Source organism: Tripterygium wilfordii, chromosome 10 (assembly GCF_013401445.1).
Source record: "Tripterygium wilfordii isolate XIE 37 chromosome 10, ASM1340144v1, whole genome shotgun sequence".
Classification (NCBI taxonomy): Eukaryota; Viridiplantae; Streptophyta; class Magnoliopsida; order Celastrales; family Celastraceae; genus Tripterygium; species Tripterygium wilfordii.
In genome coordinates, this window is record NC_052241.1 from 1,931,689 (window position 1) to 1,948,574 (window position 16,886).

General features: G+C 36.6%; 2 protein-coding genes across 5 annotated transcripts; both read left to right on the forward strand.

Annotated features, from left to right (window-relative positions):
* The first annotated feature begins 1,042 nt into the window (after positions 1–1,042).
* Positions 1,043–3,907, forward strand: LOC120007527. The gene is made up of 5 exons (XM_038857802.1): positions 1,043–1,451; positions 1,633–1,793; positions 2,158–2,188; positions 2,711–2,813; positions 3,466–3,907. Exons 1-5 carry the CDS (start codon positions 1,143–1,145, stop codon positions 3,561–3,563), a joined length of 702 nt encoding a protein of 233 aa, XP_038713730.1. The 5' UTR covers positions 1,043–1,142; the 3' UTR covers positions 3,564–3,907.
* Positions 3,908–4,080: 173 nt separating this feature from the next.
* LOC120007526 (AUGMIN subunit 3-like) lies at positions 4,081–16,804 on the forward strand. 4 transcript variants are annotated; one of them, XM_038857799.1, is made up of 19 exons: positions 4,081–4,255; positions 4,524–4,741; positions 5,069–5,105; positions 5,592–5,695; positions 6,170–6,365; positions 7,122–7,188; positions 7,801–7,904; positions 8,377–8,461; positions 9,210–9,267; positions 10,579–10,710; positions 10,911–10,980; positions 12,663–12,720; positions 12,810–12,865; positions 13,624–13,776; positions 14,222–14,333; positions 14,431–14,572; positions 15,068–15,143; positions 15,820–15,915; positions 16,372–16,804. In XM_038857799.1, the coding sequence occupies exons 2-19, from the start codon at positions 4,566–4,568 to the stop codon at positions 16,501–16,503; spliced, it is 1,854 nt and encodes a 617-aa protein (XP_038713727.1). In that variant the 5' UTR covers positions 4,081–4,255; positions 4,524–4,565; the 3' UTR covers positions 16,504–16,804. The 4 variants fall into 4 exon arrangements, with proteins under 4 accessions (XP_038713727.1, XP_038713726.1, XP_038713729.1 ...); XM_038857798.1 differs by having other exon boundaries at positions 4,081–4,222; XM_038857801.1 differs by having other exon boundaries at positions 4,081–4,222; positions 9,213–9,267.
* The last annotated feature ends 82 nt before the right edge of the window (positions 16,805–16,886 follow it).

Here is a 16,886-nt window from a genome sequence, read left to right on the forward strand (position 1 = left end):
ATCCAAAATAATAAATCATGCGTAATTTTTTTTTTATCAAGAGGGAAATTTTATTTACACACCATTAAACTACTATCTCTACACTACTCTTTACACATGATAAATTTACACCATAAATTTATAAATCTACACACAAATTTATAGTGAACAAATCAAATTACCCTTATTTTATACCATATTAGAAATATTAGTATTAAGTTTACACACATTCAAACTTCAAGTCTCTTATCGATTTTCCCATGTTGGGACTTCAGTTGCCACTGATTTCTCACGCCTAAATCAATATCCAAAACTGTGCAAGTAGACGATCAAAAATTTATCATTATCAACATAAAAAAACTTTAAAGGAGAGGTGAGGTATTGTGAATTATCCCTTAAATATTTATATATCTAATGAAATCTCTCAAATTGAACATGTGGGTTTGTCGATTTCTGTATATAGCATGAGTGAGTGTGTAGTTGTTAAACGTTGGGCAATTTCTAGTCAGAATATGGCTGAATAAAAATCGGCACACCATGTCTGTTGCTAGGGTTATAAAACAGTATCATCATGTTGTTTATCTGTTAAAAAAATGACACCATCCGTCGTTTTTCTTCTAAAAAAAGACAGCATCTGTTGATTTGTAATCTCTCTAGAAATCGATAGGGTCGTGTTATTTTTCTATCAGAAAAACGACAACACGGCCTGTCATTTTTCTAGAAGAAAAACAATACGCTCCTACAATATCCTATTGTTTTTTTTTTTCCCTTCGAAAAATTCGAATGCAAACTTAGTAATCTCTAATTAAATATATAAAAATTATTTATTTTAAAATTTTAATTCAAGGGTTAGTATGTCATTGTATATAAAGATATTTAAGTAAACTATAAAAATTTAAAAAGTGATGTAAAGATATTAAGATAGTAGATTAGTGATATGTAGCTAAAATTTCCCAAAATCATGTCCTAGGTATTTTTACTGGACCAAAACGGGCCCATATGTTCAGTCACGGGGTTATGGGAAAAGCCCAGTTCTCATTTCGAGTCGAAGTCATAACTCATGACCGAGTGGCTGGTACTGAGCTGGGTTTTATCACCGTCGCCGGATTCCCTTCTCCATTCTAAAAGATTCAAGGCATCTTCGTCTCTCTCTCTCTAAATCTATGCTTTCACGGGCAACAAAGCGACTACAGACCATAAGCCCATGCCTTTGGTCGGCGACGCACCAGCTGCGGTTCGTTCGAACCGAAGCTGGTCAGGGAAGGCGGCGTTCTAAGCCTCTGGCGTTCAACAAAAAGAAGACAGATGAAAGTTCAGAGTGGTGGGTAGTCGATGGAGAGATGCATGAGATCGGTGATAACGTGCCGCTGCGTGAGCGCTTCGTAATCCCAAGAGACAACATCCCCAACAGGCGTCGGAAGCAGCTTCGGGAACAGTTTATGCGCCGCACTCGCCTTGTGCTCAAGGAATCGGTTGAAACTCCGCTCTAGCTTTTCGTTTTTTTGGTCTACAATTAATTTGAATTCTGTTTGATCCTGTTAGTTTATTTGTTTCGGGACAATGTGCTTGTTGAGCTAATTGAATTGGGAAGGGCTTGAATTGAATGTATTGCACATATAACTGATCTGGTTTGTCCATTTGTGCTCACTGAAGGAGCACGAGCCTTGGAGCAAAAGGTATATGGAACTCTATAATGAGCTTAGAGAAAACTGGGAGAGGCTGTACTGGGATGAGGGCTACTCTAAGAAACTTGCGCAAGATCATGCTAACTATGAATCTGCTGAGGAAGATGATCAAGATTTTAACCCATACAGGTTTGCCCAACCTAGTTTCTCTCCTTCATGCTGTATTAGTTCTCTCCTATGCATATTAAGTGTTTCACCAATTTCTAGATTGCTTTATTGATTTTACTAAGCTAAATTCTTCTCTTTTTTCTTTGTTTTCTTTCTCCACTTTCTTTACATCTGTGGGTTGGAGGGGAGGTGTTTGGTTGTGGGTGACTTGGTCATCTACCACTCTCAGTGTGTTGTTGGAATTTTTTTAACGTATTCATTATGTTATTTTATCTTCATTGTTTTCTTCATTGATGATTAATTTGGGCTTAAAGGCTTTACAATTACATTATGGGATTTTTGACTTGTTGATGACTAATTATAGTGTATTATGAATCTGCCACAGGAGTAGGCGATCCGCCAGTGAACCCATGAAGGTACGGATTTAGTAAACATTATAGATACATATGATAACTTTATTTTTTTACTGGCGAAAGACAAGAATCACTCATTATATAAATCAAGGAAGCTTATGGGAACACAGAAGTGCAATGTCAATCTATCATTCTTGTTCATAGTTCTATAATTGCTTACTTCACCAGTCAACATTTGGCAACTATACATTGTTTTGTTACTATCGTGAATGTAACGTTTTAATGCATCAGCTATCAAGATTATACTTTGGCCTATACTGAATCTCTTGCAGGAAGTCTTATGTTAGTAATAGCTTTGAGTGTTTGGTGAATGGTTAATGGTTACTTTCCTGCTTCATGCATCTTTCCTGGGAGCAATATTGCGACTTCCGCAAGTTTTATCAGATAATGAAACTAAAAGCAATCTTTGTCATCGGCAACACAGTGGATCATGCCTAGTCGTACTTTAATACCTTCTGGTGTGTTTTTATTCTGGACATGTTTTACATGTGATCTCACAACATGTATGACTGAATTTGAATGCAGGACCAGAGCTATGGTAGAAACAGACAAGGTGATATGTGGGAAAAAGTCAGCCACATTCGTGACAAATTTGAATCTGACAGAGAGAAAAGAATGAAAGAAAAAGGTTAGTTGAATCTATTATGAAAATCACTTGCATGATGCATTTGCACAATGTTGTCATCAACTTAGGATTTGATTTTAAAGGGTGCTAAGTATAACATTTAATAGCATGGGTAACCTTTACAAAAATACCAGTATACCACATATGTATTAGGGATTCTCTGTTCTTCAAAAACTTGGAATCTGTCCTGCTTGTTGTTTTTACAAAAACTAGACACAATAGTCAATTTTTTCAGTGAGGTAGTGCGAGCTCATTGTTTACTCATGAGCTGATCTCCGTGGTAATTAGGATATTGACCCTAAATTGTTTTCATGCCAAATATATTTTGTTACTGTGCATCGACGACTGATCAAGTTATATGCTATTGACTGACTCATCTGCTATAGCATGTTGCGTAGCCAACTCTAGAACATTTGTGTATTGTATTTTCACATTTGAAGCTAATAAATCAAGGTACCTGATCAAACCTAAGATCCCCACAAACTAGTTCATGACCGAAATTGCTGCTTTCTTTTGAGCTTTGCAATGATCTTGCTATTGAATGAGCTCTATACAAATGGGCTCTGGTTTTTGTTGTTATCTTTTTATTGATAATCAATTATCAATGATCTTCACTTTCACACAGTTCTCATGTAATGTGTGAATTTCAATGTAGCATTTGCGCCAATGAATGGTGGTGGGGAATCAATGGACTTGCAAGATTCAAGGTTCCAGAACCGGGGTTTTGATCCCAAGAGATACTTTTCAGACTGAAAGGTACTTAATGAAGAGAATCCGGAGACTGGCTTCGATCATTGTCTCACTATGAAGTTTCTGAGTTGTGCGGGACTAGCATGATACGCTCTTGTTCTCAGTATTATATCCGACGAGGTTCTTGACAGGATTCACCTATTTGGATTGGCAGACGATATTACAAGTTCAGTGTGGGTTCAGCTTATGCTATCTTGGTTGAGGAAAGGTTACAAAGTTTGTTAGAAGAAAGAGTTATTTATAGTCAGATAAGAATTGTGCCTTTGGTTTTGCAAATGAGAACGGTTTACAGTCTTCTTTTTTTTTAAAGTAACAAAGCAAACGGTTGCTAAGAGGCAATTTTTCGCCGTTTGCTTTTATTGGGCCTGGCCCATTATAAACTCTGTTGCCAGGAAAAAGAAAAGGAAACGGTTTAAAATTTAAAGTTCAAACGGGAAGAAATAGTTTCCTAATACCGTTCGTAGACCTCAAATTTGAAATCGAGTTTATTTAACGAAAAACAACGCCTTCCCATCCACCTGATCACCAATCAAAAATTCAAAATCGTTCAAACGGCCGGCTCAGTCCCGTTCAATTCACTGTTATCAGACTTCAGTACTCTTCGATCACTCATCGTTGATTCAATACCTATCGTTTAACCGAATCCACGACGGTTATTCACGGTGAGGATTATGTTTTCAAATTGCATATGGTAGGTAATTCTCGATTTCTTGTTTTGGAGTTTTTTTTTTTTTTTTTTTTTCTGATTTTTTGTTGTGTTTTCTGGAATTTTGTTCATAATAATTGTTGACTGAAATATATGGGAAATTCTTTGGCAAATTAATCCGGTCTCACTTGTCTCAGGAAAACCTAATGAGCTGGTGGTGGTGGGATTTACGAGTATTATGCAATCGATTTGTTCATAGTAATTGTTAAGCCGGCTTTAGGTTTTCTGACTTATCAGTTATCACCCTGTGTTTTTAGATGAATCATCCTTGAATTGAGAAATCAAAGAAGGAGAGGAAGATGAGCGGGGCTCGATTGTGTGCATTATTGGGTGAATTGGGGTATCAAGGGGCTGAGGCATTGGATCCGGACAGTTTTGAGTGGCCTTTCCAGTACGACGACGCGCGCCCCATTCTCGAGTGGATCTGCTCCAGCCTTCGTCCCTCAAATATACTCTCTCTCTCCGAGCTCTCCCAGTTAAATCTCTCTGTCTCTCTCACTCTCTGGATTTGGATTTTGGTTTATGTTTGGCTCACGAGAAAGTAAACTAGATGGGAGGGAAACTTGAATTTCTGAATGGGTCATCGTGAAGCTACAGTTATGCTTCTGTTCTTGTCGCTGGAAACTGAACTTACTACTTTAAACTAAAACAACTTACTGTTTAATAGGATTGTTGTACTCTATATGAACTACATGGCTATGTTTTTCTTACAATGGCAATCCACTTTCCTTTTTCTTTGACATTATCTTAATGTGAATGGATTAGTTTTTAACAAGGGAATGATTCTTTTGTTGGTGTCCAGGTGCGAGCAATTTCTTCAGGAAGGGAAGTTATTGGAGGTATGATTCTTGTGCACGTTCTTTTCATATATCTCTTTGTTAACTTTGATGTACCAGTTCTTTGAAACGGTAGTCTCCTGTTGATAAGAAACATACTAAGCGACATGGCAACGAGATCTGAAATTTCTGAACAATATTAAAGCTTCACAACAAGTCTTGTGAATCTAGAGGACAAGAATATTAATTTGAACTAAATTGATTGGCCTGATGGTTGATGGAGATTGAGATGGGGCAAAAAGCTTTTACAGCTGGTAAAGATGGGAATTCGACTGATGAAAGAAGGAAGATAAGGGATGGAACAGGAAGACAGCTTCTGTTGCCCAAAAAGTGAAATATCTTCCCATATGAGAAAACACAAGATTACAGCCGGTTACCTAGTTGTGATTAGATAATCCTTGATGCTTTATTAATCATCTATGGCTGCGATTTTGCAGTATATTCAAAACAAGTAATCTGTATAAATAACCTGAATTTATCTCTCAACAGGGAGAAGATCTGGACTTTGCTTATGATAGCATTTCAGCCTTCTCTACCAGGAGAGACAATCAAGAGGCAGTTTTTGGAGCTGAAGAAGGTATAAAAGATATAAGGTAAGGTATACATTTAGCAAAATGGGGGTTTTATCCATCAGTTTCTAAACTATCAATAGCAAAACATTGCATTTATGAGGTATGTTTGATGATTTCACATATGCTTGTACATATGAAGTTGCTATTGAGATCATTTGAGTTGATCTTAGCACATCTGCTTTTGATGCAAGTGGTAGGAGGGTGTTGTGAGGCCAAGAACTGGGTTGGATGCAGTGTCCTATTCTGCTTTTATGGGAGATATTCTCAGTGGATTCTAGGGTTTTCTAGATCGAGCTTTGTTTGAAGTTCATCATCAAGTAGAACAATTAATTTATTACCTCTAGGCCGCAGTGTCAGATTAGTAGTAGTCAGTGCCTGTAAAAATGGTTTGCTGCTTGGTTGCATGTGTCCCTGTGAGGATAAGATTCCTTTGGGCTAGTAATGGTGCTTCTTGCATACTACCTACACTATCTTAATGATTTATATATGTTTTAGAGATGCTACGCTGGCATATAAAGCTGAAGCTTTAGAGCTGCAGAGACAGCTCGGGCATTTGCAGTCAAAATTTGACATGCTCACAGACCAGGCTTCAGCTTTAATACAAGGGAGAAGGGCTCGAGTTGCCGCAACATCCACAGTCAATGGACACCTCACAACTATTGATGATAGCATTTCAGCAAGAAATCTGCAGGTACACAAGTTAATGTAATGGCAAAATATCTTTTGATGGCTATTATCCTTGAGTTTTATTCTTTTTAAACGGGCCATATGTATTAATCCTAAATGTTCGTGAATATAAGTATTGTCTTTTGTACAAATGTGAGCATATCAATACTCATATCCATATATTAAGACATGGAGGCAAATTTAAAGCACATGATATGCTAGTAAGGTTAGCATGTTCAGTTCTTATGTTATTTTCCTTCCATATCTTTTCCATTTTTTCGCCTTTATCTTTCTATAAATAATTTGTTTTGTGGACAAACCTGACCTTGTCTTTCAATTGAAGGAAGATAATATTTTCGAATAGGAGATGGAGAAAAAAGGAGGAACGAGACTGTGGGATATGTATGGAATCTTACATAGATACATAGCAGTATGCATTGAAGTTGTGAAAGTTTGTGTAACCTCACAGAAATATGTATGCAACTTGTTCGGAGGAAAATAGGCTTCTTCCTTTTCATCTCTTTCATTGTGACATTACCGTAGCTCTGCATACCTCTTTTGTGTTCTTAGTCCATTAAGTTGCAATATCGGCGATATTTATGCACTGTTTATACTTGTTTAGATGCCATGGTGTCAATGTTTCTATTCTGACTTTCTTTTATGGGGTTGAAAGTGAGTTTCATAGTGCTTTCTCAATTCTAAGGCATGCATCTTTTCCTAGGAAACTTTTTACAGCAGCTTGATTGGTTCTTGACTGATTGAATTTTTTATTCCAACTTAGATGAATGAAGTTCTTGGAAGGATTGGTTCTACAGCACAGGCATTGGCCTATTATCATTCTGGTGATGGTATGGGTCTCTTTTTGATTTGTGTTTCTATTGTTGGCTATTTAAAACAAAAATTTTAAGAACACTTGATGTCAAGGCTTATCTTATTGTTTTTCTTGAAAACTAAGAAGAAGATTTCCTTTCCCAACAATAATAGTTCTAGCTTAAACGACTAGTTCTGAATGATTATTATTTATTACTCATTACTTAATAATTGGGGCATATGGATTTGTGTTACACTTTTGATGCTGATCAAGCTGAATTTAATCTTGTTGCTACTTTCACGTATTTTTTGTAGATTTAACTTTAAATTATATTAGTCCTAAACAAATGGAACTTAAAATTAAAATCAAAGTTGGCCATGTATAATGATCAGTGTTTGGCACTTCAAGTTGAAGTAGTTTTTTTTTTCTCCCTCCTTTTTTTGTAGAGAAAACCTTTAAATTCTCTTTTACAAATTAGATGCTTCTTTTACAGTTATATATGTTATTCTGATGACACTAAACATGGCGAATAAATGATGTTGATCCATCTTGACCCCGCAAAAAAATATCAACAGTAACTGGTTAGTTGTTCTTAGTATTTTATGCTGCTTATGTCCTTCTGATGGATTATTCACATATGTATATGCAGAGGAGGGCATCCACTTGGCTTACTCTGACTTCCATTCGTACTTACTTGGGGATTCATCTTGTATAACAGAACTTAACCAGTGGTTTACTAAGCAATTGGACACGGTATGTAGTAGAAGAACTGATAATGTTCATTTACAAGGTTGGTAGGACCTTCAAAACAACTATATGTATCAAGGCACTGACAGGACCTGAATTTGCAGAACTTGAGAGTGCGAGAACACTCATTTTTGTACCTCCAATGTAACATGCTTTTGTGGATAGATATAATTTCTTTTGGATGTGCATCATTTTAAAGGAGTCCAAGTGGTGGCGATATGTACAAATATGATAATATTATGGCATTTTTCAGTGCAGATAATGCATGTTTAAGCAAAATAGGATCTGCCATATAATGATAGATATTCCATGGCATAGCTCTTCTTCCTAGCCTATTAGTTATGAGAAAACCTTATTTGGTCGACTATTTTGTTTTTGATGAATAATTCATGAGCAGCTCGATTGTTGTTAGGTACATTTGAATATGTTGGATATTATTGTACGACTTTTAATAGTTTACATATGTTATTTTAAATAGGGTCCTTTCCGCTTAGTTGCTGAGGAGGGCAAGTCTAAATGTTCATGGGTGAGTCTTGATGACACTTCAAATATTATTGTACAAGGTATCCTTCGCAATTGCTTCTAGATGTTGACTCCATACTCTTTTTCTTGCCATATGTTAAAGTTTTTTCAACATGAATACGTGATTATCTGTTTGTCTTGTCTTGTTTTCCATGTTTGCACTCAAGTTTAAATAAAGTTTTGCATGTGTTTTGGGTATGCTGCCATACTTTCTAGTTTCCATTTGAGAGGATAAATAGAAGCATATTAAGTGCTGCAAATAAGCCGAAATCCTTGGACTGAGCCTGGAGTAGATCTTGATTTGGTTTGTTTACATATGTTGACAAGCCATATCCATGTTGTGGTCGAGCATGGTATAATAAATAATCATTGTTAGAATATACTCAGTCTTGGTTTGTTTGGCTTGCTAGATGGTTCATCCCGTTCATAGAAATTCGTAGTAAAGTAGCAGCACTGGGGGAAATTTTATGAGGTTCAAACTTGTGCCAATTTTTTGCCGAACGCGATTCAGTCTTTTTAGGCCACTTCACTGTCTTTCAATTTTACCTGTTTAGGGTTCGATTAAATATATTTGTGATGTAATCGACTATCTTTGATATTGAAAAATTTGCCCCCGTTCCCATGGATGTAAATTCCCGTGTCTGTTTCTCTTGTTTGCTCTTTATGTTCATTCGCTTATCTATGTTTCACCACTTTGCCTAATATGTATTGGCATTTTCGGACTGTGACATCATGTGTTTCTCAAGATTGACGAAATTTGACTTGGATTTCTTGTCTTCCCTTTTGTAGCAGATTTAGAGACGTCTCATCAGCAACGTGTATCAGAGTTGCAACGGTTACGCTCTATGTATGTATTTGTCCTGTATTTTTGCAACCTCTTCCTTTTGTTTTGGTTTCTTTACATGTTTTCATCCTAAAATTTTTCATAGTTTTCTTTTTTCGTCAAGTTTCTAAGTCTACCAATGACCAGATTGATAAAGGTTTTAAGTTTTCATGGAGCAGCTCAATTTGTCAAGGAAAGAATCAGATATTTATGTCGACATATATAAATATTAGGCGATGTATGTTAACATGACAACAGAGATAGAGAGGTCATTTTGATTATTATTGTGATTCATTTCAATTACAAAGCTTCTCTTTTGGTTGCCTATGAAAAGATGCTGGTACCAGTGGGACAAGTTTCAAAGGATGTTTGTTTGCATCTCGCATTTGTATTTGAATAATGATACGTTAATCAGAAAGGGTAGGCTTCTGTGCTACAAGTTTTATCTTATGATCTGTTCTCGCTTCCACTTCCTTCTCTTTCCCCACCATTGCCACTTATGCCAACATGCACAAGCCACTATGAGTCTGGTGTCTGATTCCATTTTTCCCCAGTCCCCTTCCACTCACCCTCCCTGTCAAAGAAATTCTGGCATGAATGCCCACCTACAAACCAGGCATGATGTGATTCTTATAATTGGAAATTACATTTTAGATTTTGTCTTTTATTAGACTTAATTTCTGCTGCAAAAATTCTTTTTATTCGAATTTGTGAACTGTTCCTAGAATATTCCTCCTTTTTGGGTAAGGAGAAGTTGGAGGTTACTTTGGGTTTTTTTGGTGGCATATTTTTCTACTTTTTCTTGGACACAACATACGAATGCATGGTCTAGTGGTACAATTGCAGTGGTACAACCTAGAGGTCATATGTTCAATTCCTGGAAATAGCCTCTCCACATATTATATGGGGGTATGGTCTGCGTACGTCTTGCATGTCCCCAATCCCACTCACCGTGGAAGCCTTGTGCACAAGAGTTGTTTACCTTTTTATTTTTTTGGAGGCATTAATAGAGTTGTATGGGTACAACCTAGAGGTCACAAGTTCAATTCCTGGAAACAACCTCTCCACATATTATGTGGGAGTAAGATCTGCCTACACCCTGTGTGTCCCCGATCCTGCCCACTGCAGGAGCTTTGTGCATGAGAGTTGTTTATCCTCTTTATCCTGGATGTTGTTTGATCTAGTTTGAAGCTTCTCTTTGCATATGCAAGGGACAGCATCTTGAAGCAGGCTACCTGTTTGTGTGTGTGAATTTTGGTCAATATGTTTTTGCTTCCAAGAGGTTCTTTTGTGAAAGTGAATTTTCTTATGTTAGGTTTTTAACTGATTTGACAGATTTGGGACAAGTGAAAGGCAGTGGGTTGAAGCCCAGGTTGAGAATGCTAAGCAGCAAGCTATTCTCATGGCCCTTAAATCGCAGATAACATCAGATGAGGCACACATTCATCTTGATCTTCATTCCCTTAGGTACGAGATTTGCATTCTACTAGTCAATTCATCCTTTTCCATTGTTTTCTAGCTCTTTATTTGTAGGATCCTCATCAATATACGTGGCAGTTGTTTTAGTTTGTGCTCAAGTAGTGTACAAATGAATTTTGGAATCTCATATAATGTGTTTGCTTCGACTATTGCACCGTATAAGATTAATTTGTCTCATTCATGAATAGGAGAAAGCATTCAGAATTGGTTGGAGAGCTTGCAAATCTTTATCACAAAGAGGAGAAGTTGTTATCTGAGGTTTGTATTCATATATATTCCTTTTTTTTTCGTAAGCTTCTCAATGTCAAGAGTTACTTTACGACCGTGGAAAGGGGTTGCCATATTAGCAAAAGAAGTTTCTCGCAGTAGCTCAGGGCTGTGCATAACAGGGTGCCCTTGACAAGTATTGTGGAAGTTAAGGTTTTTTATTTATTTATTGTTGAATGATATTAGAATAAATTATAGGGATGAAGAATCTAGAATTAGATGAGTGTTTTAAGATATAATAGTCTTGAGTTGCTCGCGCTAGAAGTTTGCTAATCTTGGAAAGATAACTTCTACTATTTTTCTTTCTTTTCATTATGGAGGATTCCTTCTATGCCTATGTAGAAAAGTAACAGGTCTCAATCCCAAAAGAAATTAGATTTCCTAATTTCTAAACAATTCTTAGACCAAAACTTCATGGGAATATAATTTTGCGAGAAAACTAAATAATAATGCAAATACATGAGAATAAAATTCATCTCGCTTGCTACTACACTGTAAACTAAATAGATAGGACTCCAGATCTGGAAATTACAAAGTAACCTTAGCTACTGAATTATATGATTATCGAGACCAATAAAAATATCCCTGATTAATTAGTGAAAAAAAAATAGTGAAGTTGTTTGAATTTGGTTCTTACATCAATATGTTGTGCATAGTTGCTCAGTGCGAACATAGGTGCTTATATTTTGATCTGGTTTTGGCTGATTCATTAGAAGGGATTGCACTCTCAGTTAGATGTTGATAATGATTCTTGTCTGCTGCTTTCTAAGTTCAAAGAATTTGAGGATTTATCTTGTTGGGATATCAGTGTTCATGCATCTTCTATTCCCATGATGAGCTTAACTGATACTTAGGGACTGTTGCTGTTGGTTATCTATTTGCGTGTTAAATATGGAAAATGAATGAATGATGCCTAGGCATCATGCAAACTAGTACTGACATATCAATTTGGATCTATCAACTCATGATGCTTGATCAAACAGCATTGACATAGTTTAACATCTGACAGTTTTTTACTATTTTTTACTAGGCTGAAAGAGACTTTTAAAGTCTAATAAGCTTTAAGCCTACTAGCTAATGCAAAGGTCAAGTCTTGGAAATTCACACGGGAATCCTAGGTTTGTTAAATTGAGAGAGGAAGGGACATAGAGTTAGATGAATCAGTGTTGGGATTGTTTGGCATAAGTGCCTAACAACTGTTGTCATATTGCCTCTTAGCTTACCAGGGAATATGGAGCCAAGGTAAGCAAGCATTCATAAAGGTGGGTGGCAGTCGAGCTTTTGTTAAGTTCAAGATGGTCTAGTGATTTGGTTGCTATTTGTTGAGTGACAGTGACAGCTATAAAGTCTATCATTTCAAGGAGACAATCTTAGGGGATGTTTGGTTGCACTGGTTCTGGTGATGATGGTGATTAGTTGGTGATATATATTGTGGGATAGTGGCATTGTTGGTTGTTTGGTAGTTTAAATTTAGTGTGTAGCCTACACATTGGGTTCTTGGTGGAAGCAAAATGGTGCTGTACTGCGTTTTGAAGATAGGGTTTGAGTGGTGGTCACAAGAAGTGGGATAGTATCTATAGGTATAAAGTAACTTAAACTTAGGTGCATCATATGTGTTGAAGTTTCTTGTCATGGTACCTATCTATCCTCTAATACATTTTCTGTCTTTGCAGACCATTCCAGATCTTTGTTGGGAGTTGGCTCAACTTCAAGACACATATATTTTGCAAGGTGCTTGAGAAGTAGCTATTCAAAGAACAGTTGTGGAAGTAAAGACTTTACCATTTTATGGTTCTGATTGTTTTTGTGTGAATTTGTAGGTGATTATGATCTAAAGGTCATGCGTCAGGAACAGTATGTAAATCGACAAAAAGCGGTATGTTACATTTTTGGAGATTCTTTTAAGATGTTAATGAAACCATAAGGTGTTACACTGATAAAGATAGGGAATATGAAAAGTTTTTCAGGTGATCAGTATTATAATTCAACACTTCATTTTAGAGTGTTGATACTCAATTGCAGCCCAGAATGCTATATTTAAGAAATAAAAAAGTGACAAAAGCATTCAAACTCCTTACTGCTGTAAAATATGGAAATGAGAATCTTTTTTCGTTTTTATTATTTAGTAAGCTTTGGACTTGTTGACTCCCTCGAGGTCACTCGATATTTTTTATTGTTAATATTTGAAACAGTGACAATTTGTGCAGGCAGTCTGGCACCTATTGTATTGGTCCCATCATTAACAATTCTTTAAAATTAGACTAGCCAATGAATCTGTTTGCTACAACTTTTTAATATTCAACCGGATCAATTCCCAGTAGATCAGTTCATGTAATATGAAACTAAATTATTGAAAATGGCTTTGTTCATAATGGTTCTTACCAATTTGGATTTTTAATCTGTGTACACTTTTGAAGCAATGGCTAATCTTTGATTAAACATTATACTGTCTGATGCTTTAATGGTTCTTACTGATTTGGATTTTTGATCTGTGTACACTTTTGAAGCAATGGCTAATCTTTGATCAAACATTATACTGACTGTTAGCATCAGTGAAAGGCGCAATTTGGCCCACTACTTCTATAGTTCTATTAGTGCTTTGGTTTTCACAATTCTTGTTTCTTTTTTCTGCAGTTCATAAACCATCTAATCACTCATCTTGTAAGGCATCAGCTCTTAAAAATAGCTTGTCAGCTGGAAAAGAAGAACATGCTTGGAGCATATTCATTGCTTAAAGTTATTGAGTCAGAGCTTCAAGGGTACCTGACAGCAACCCGAGGCCGAGTGGTATAGGCGCTTTGTTTTCTGTTTGACCTTTTCCTTTTGGTGATTTGCACGTAATCCTTGTTTCATTCCTATCATGCATAAGAACATTACTGAAAATACCATCCCAAAGCCAACCACTTATGAAGGTGCATTTTGAAGTTCATGGACTCGATAAAAAACTAGCACATGCAATTTTCATCTAGGTTGATAGTAAATATCTTTCTGCATGCTTTGGAGTTAAACTGAACGCAGTGATATTTATTTTGGACTCTTGTGGTGTTTCTTCAACCATGCAGACTTCTGTAGTCTGTCTCTTGGTCAATCAGATCTAGATTTGATTCTTCTAGTGCACTCTTCAATCATTGACCAAGTGTTTTTCCCCCTCCACCCCTCATTAACCTGATTTGCATAAGCAACCTTCTTTCAATTGCTTACCACCCTTCTGATTTTTTTTGTGATCATCTAGGGGCGTTGTTTGGCACTGATTCAAGCTGCATCAGATGTCCAAGAACAAGGAGCAGTCGATGACCGGGATACATTTCTACATGGTGTTAGAGACCTTTTGAGTATCCATTCAAGTAAGAAGCCAACATCTTTTTTTGGTGTGTGTACAATAAGATTTGTCATTTAATTGATGAGTATATGTTGATTTTCCCTATTGAACTTTGGTGTTAGATTCTCAAGCTGGGTTATCGACATATGTATCTGCTCCTGGCATTGTTCAGCAGATTTCTGCTCTTCATTCAGATTTGGTGACTCTTCAGTCTGATCTTGAAAATTCGCTTCCAGAGGACAGGAATAGATGCATCAATGAGTTGTAAGTATTAAAATCACCAATTGTTAACTGTTAATATGGATTTCCGTACATGATATGATGTGTACGGCTGTGCACCTTGTTAACTAGCCACAACTATATTTCTCTAGAACAGTGTTCTGATGGTGCAAGATGAGTATCTAGTTATTCTTTCATTCAATTGCAAAACTACTTTGAATTTTGCAAATACAGTTTAATGGGGAATAAGAACTAGGATGCGAGGTGCATATATGATTGATGATGAGCAAATCAGCTTCTTGGATTCTTGATTCAACTTTAGCCTAGATGGCCAAACTCTAAAATTAATGCCGTACAAGTGTAAAAATATGAGACTAAGAACCAGCATTTGAACCATGACATGAGTAATTTGCTTGAAGTTCTTGGTGTCTTTCGACTTTATATAAGTGACATTATCGTTTGGGAGGACGGATAGTAGTGGTTAAGTTGATTGTTGAGTGAAACAATGTATCTTACGTTAATTTTGTTTGCTTGTGTTAGATGCACTCTCATTCAAAGTTTACAGCAGTTGCTGTTTGCATCATCAACAACTGCACAACCCATACTGACACCACGGGTACAATCTTTGTCACTGCTCTGATAATTTTTTTTGTTGTTTTTCTCTTCAGTTGTTTGGCCTTTTTTCCCCCTAGAAGAGATATTTATTTAGCACTTCATACAATGCTTGATGCAGTGTGGAGAACAGTAGGACCTACAGTATATTCACCCAATATTTTCTTGAAAGAAACTATAGAGTGGAACTGTTACCAGTGCTTATTTGCTTAAATAAATGGTTATGCATGCAATGCCACGGAATTTGATGTGATATTTAAATTGAGAATTGAGATTAGCCACTTTGGATCCATAACTGTTTATGCAGCTGTCTTTTAGTTAGACCATTTCACAAGTGACCATTGCCGTGCTTCGTGCTCAATGCAACTAATGCACTTGTCTTGGAGAGGTAGGTTTGGTAGGGTATGATGTCTGGCACCTGCATCTGTTGTCGGAATTTTTTTCTAAAGTTAGCAAACAACAACAGCTTTTACAGATAAAGATGTTCTGTTAATTTATCAACCCCTTACCGCTTTAAAATGGTGCCAGAGCATCCATGATGACATTTGAACCCCCCCCCCCCCCCCTCCTTCTCCTATTATCTCCAGTCAACTTGGTGGCTATCATTGACGATAGGTTTAGGCTATTCTTTTGTTTACATTTGACGTATCTGCTTTTGGTGATTTTGATTCCTGCTTCAGCCATTAATGAAAGAACTCGATGAAATCGAGAAGATTAATGCAAAACTCTCTGCTGCGGTTGAAGAGGTGACACTTGAGCACTGCAAGAAGAATGAGGTGATCCCAGTTTCATACTCTATTATTAGCTCTATAATTTTATCTTGGATAATTGTTTATGTTCTTGTTTATCTTTTTCTGTGGTGTGTCTGTTAAACCCTTATGGTATGCAACAATTTATGTGCTTTTCTTTGTAACATATTTGGAAGGACTTGTTGGTCCCCTTTGAAACCCTTTCCATGATCCCACCACATGTTAACCCCTCACTTTAGAAGTACACCAAATCCCAATTCCTCCATGCTTGCCTTACGGGACATACCCTGTTAAGATTGCCATCATAGAACCATATTTCCACACAACCATGAATTTTGATTTCAATGGTAACTACACATTTGAGAAGATATAATATGGCAGGTATCAATAGAATATGCAATACTATATAATGCATTACGTATCATGGAAGCTATAGTCACAACCTTGTTTGATCCATTCAAAAAACATATTTGCATCATGCAGATTGTGAAGCATCATTCACAAGAGGTTGCTCTTCAAAGGCGTGTTTTTGTCGACTTTTTTTGCAATCCTGAGCGTTTGCGAAGCCAAGTTAGAGAACTGACTGCACGAGTGAGAGCACTGCAGGTTTCTTAACCTACGTATACATATAGTTGATGTATCAGCATCACATTATTTTCTATATGGTGAAGCAGTTACTGTCAGAGTATCCCAATTCCAAAATGGCATTCTGCTTCTTATGGATGTCAGGCTCTGTGGACACATTGTTTTACTGTATTCCCAACTTGTAGAGTCTTTGGCATGTGTGTGCATATTTATGCACTGAACACCAAATGGAGAAGTCATATTGTTTTGTGCTCTCTCTCTATGAAACCTAGTGTTTTTCAGATTTTGAGAAAGGATTTCGATTATTGAGAAAATAAACAATCTTTCTTCCTGATTATGGTAGATCAGAGATAATTTTGTCATGTCGGTGAATAGGATTTACATTGGAATTTAGTCTCCATTGACAATGAGTG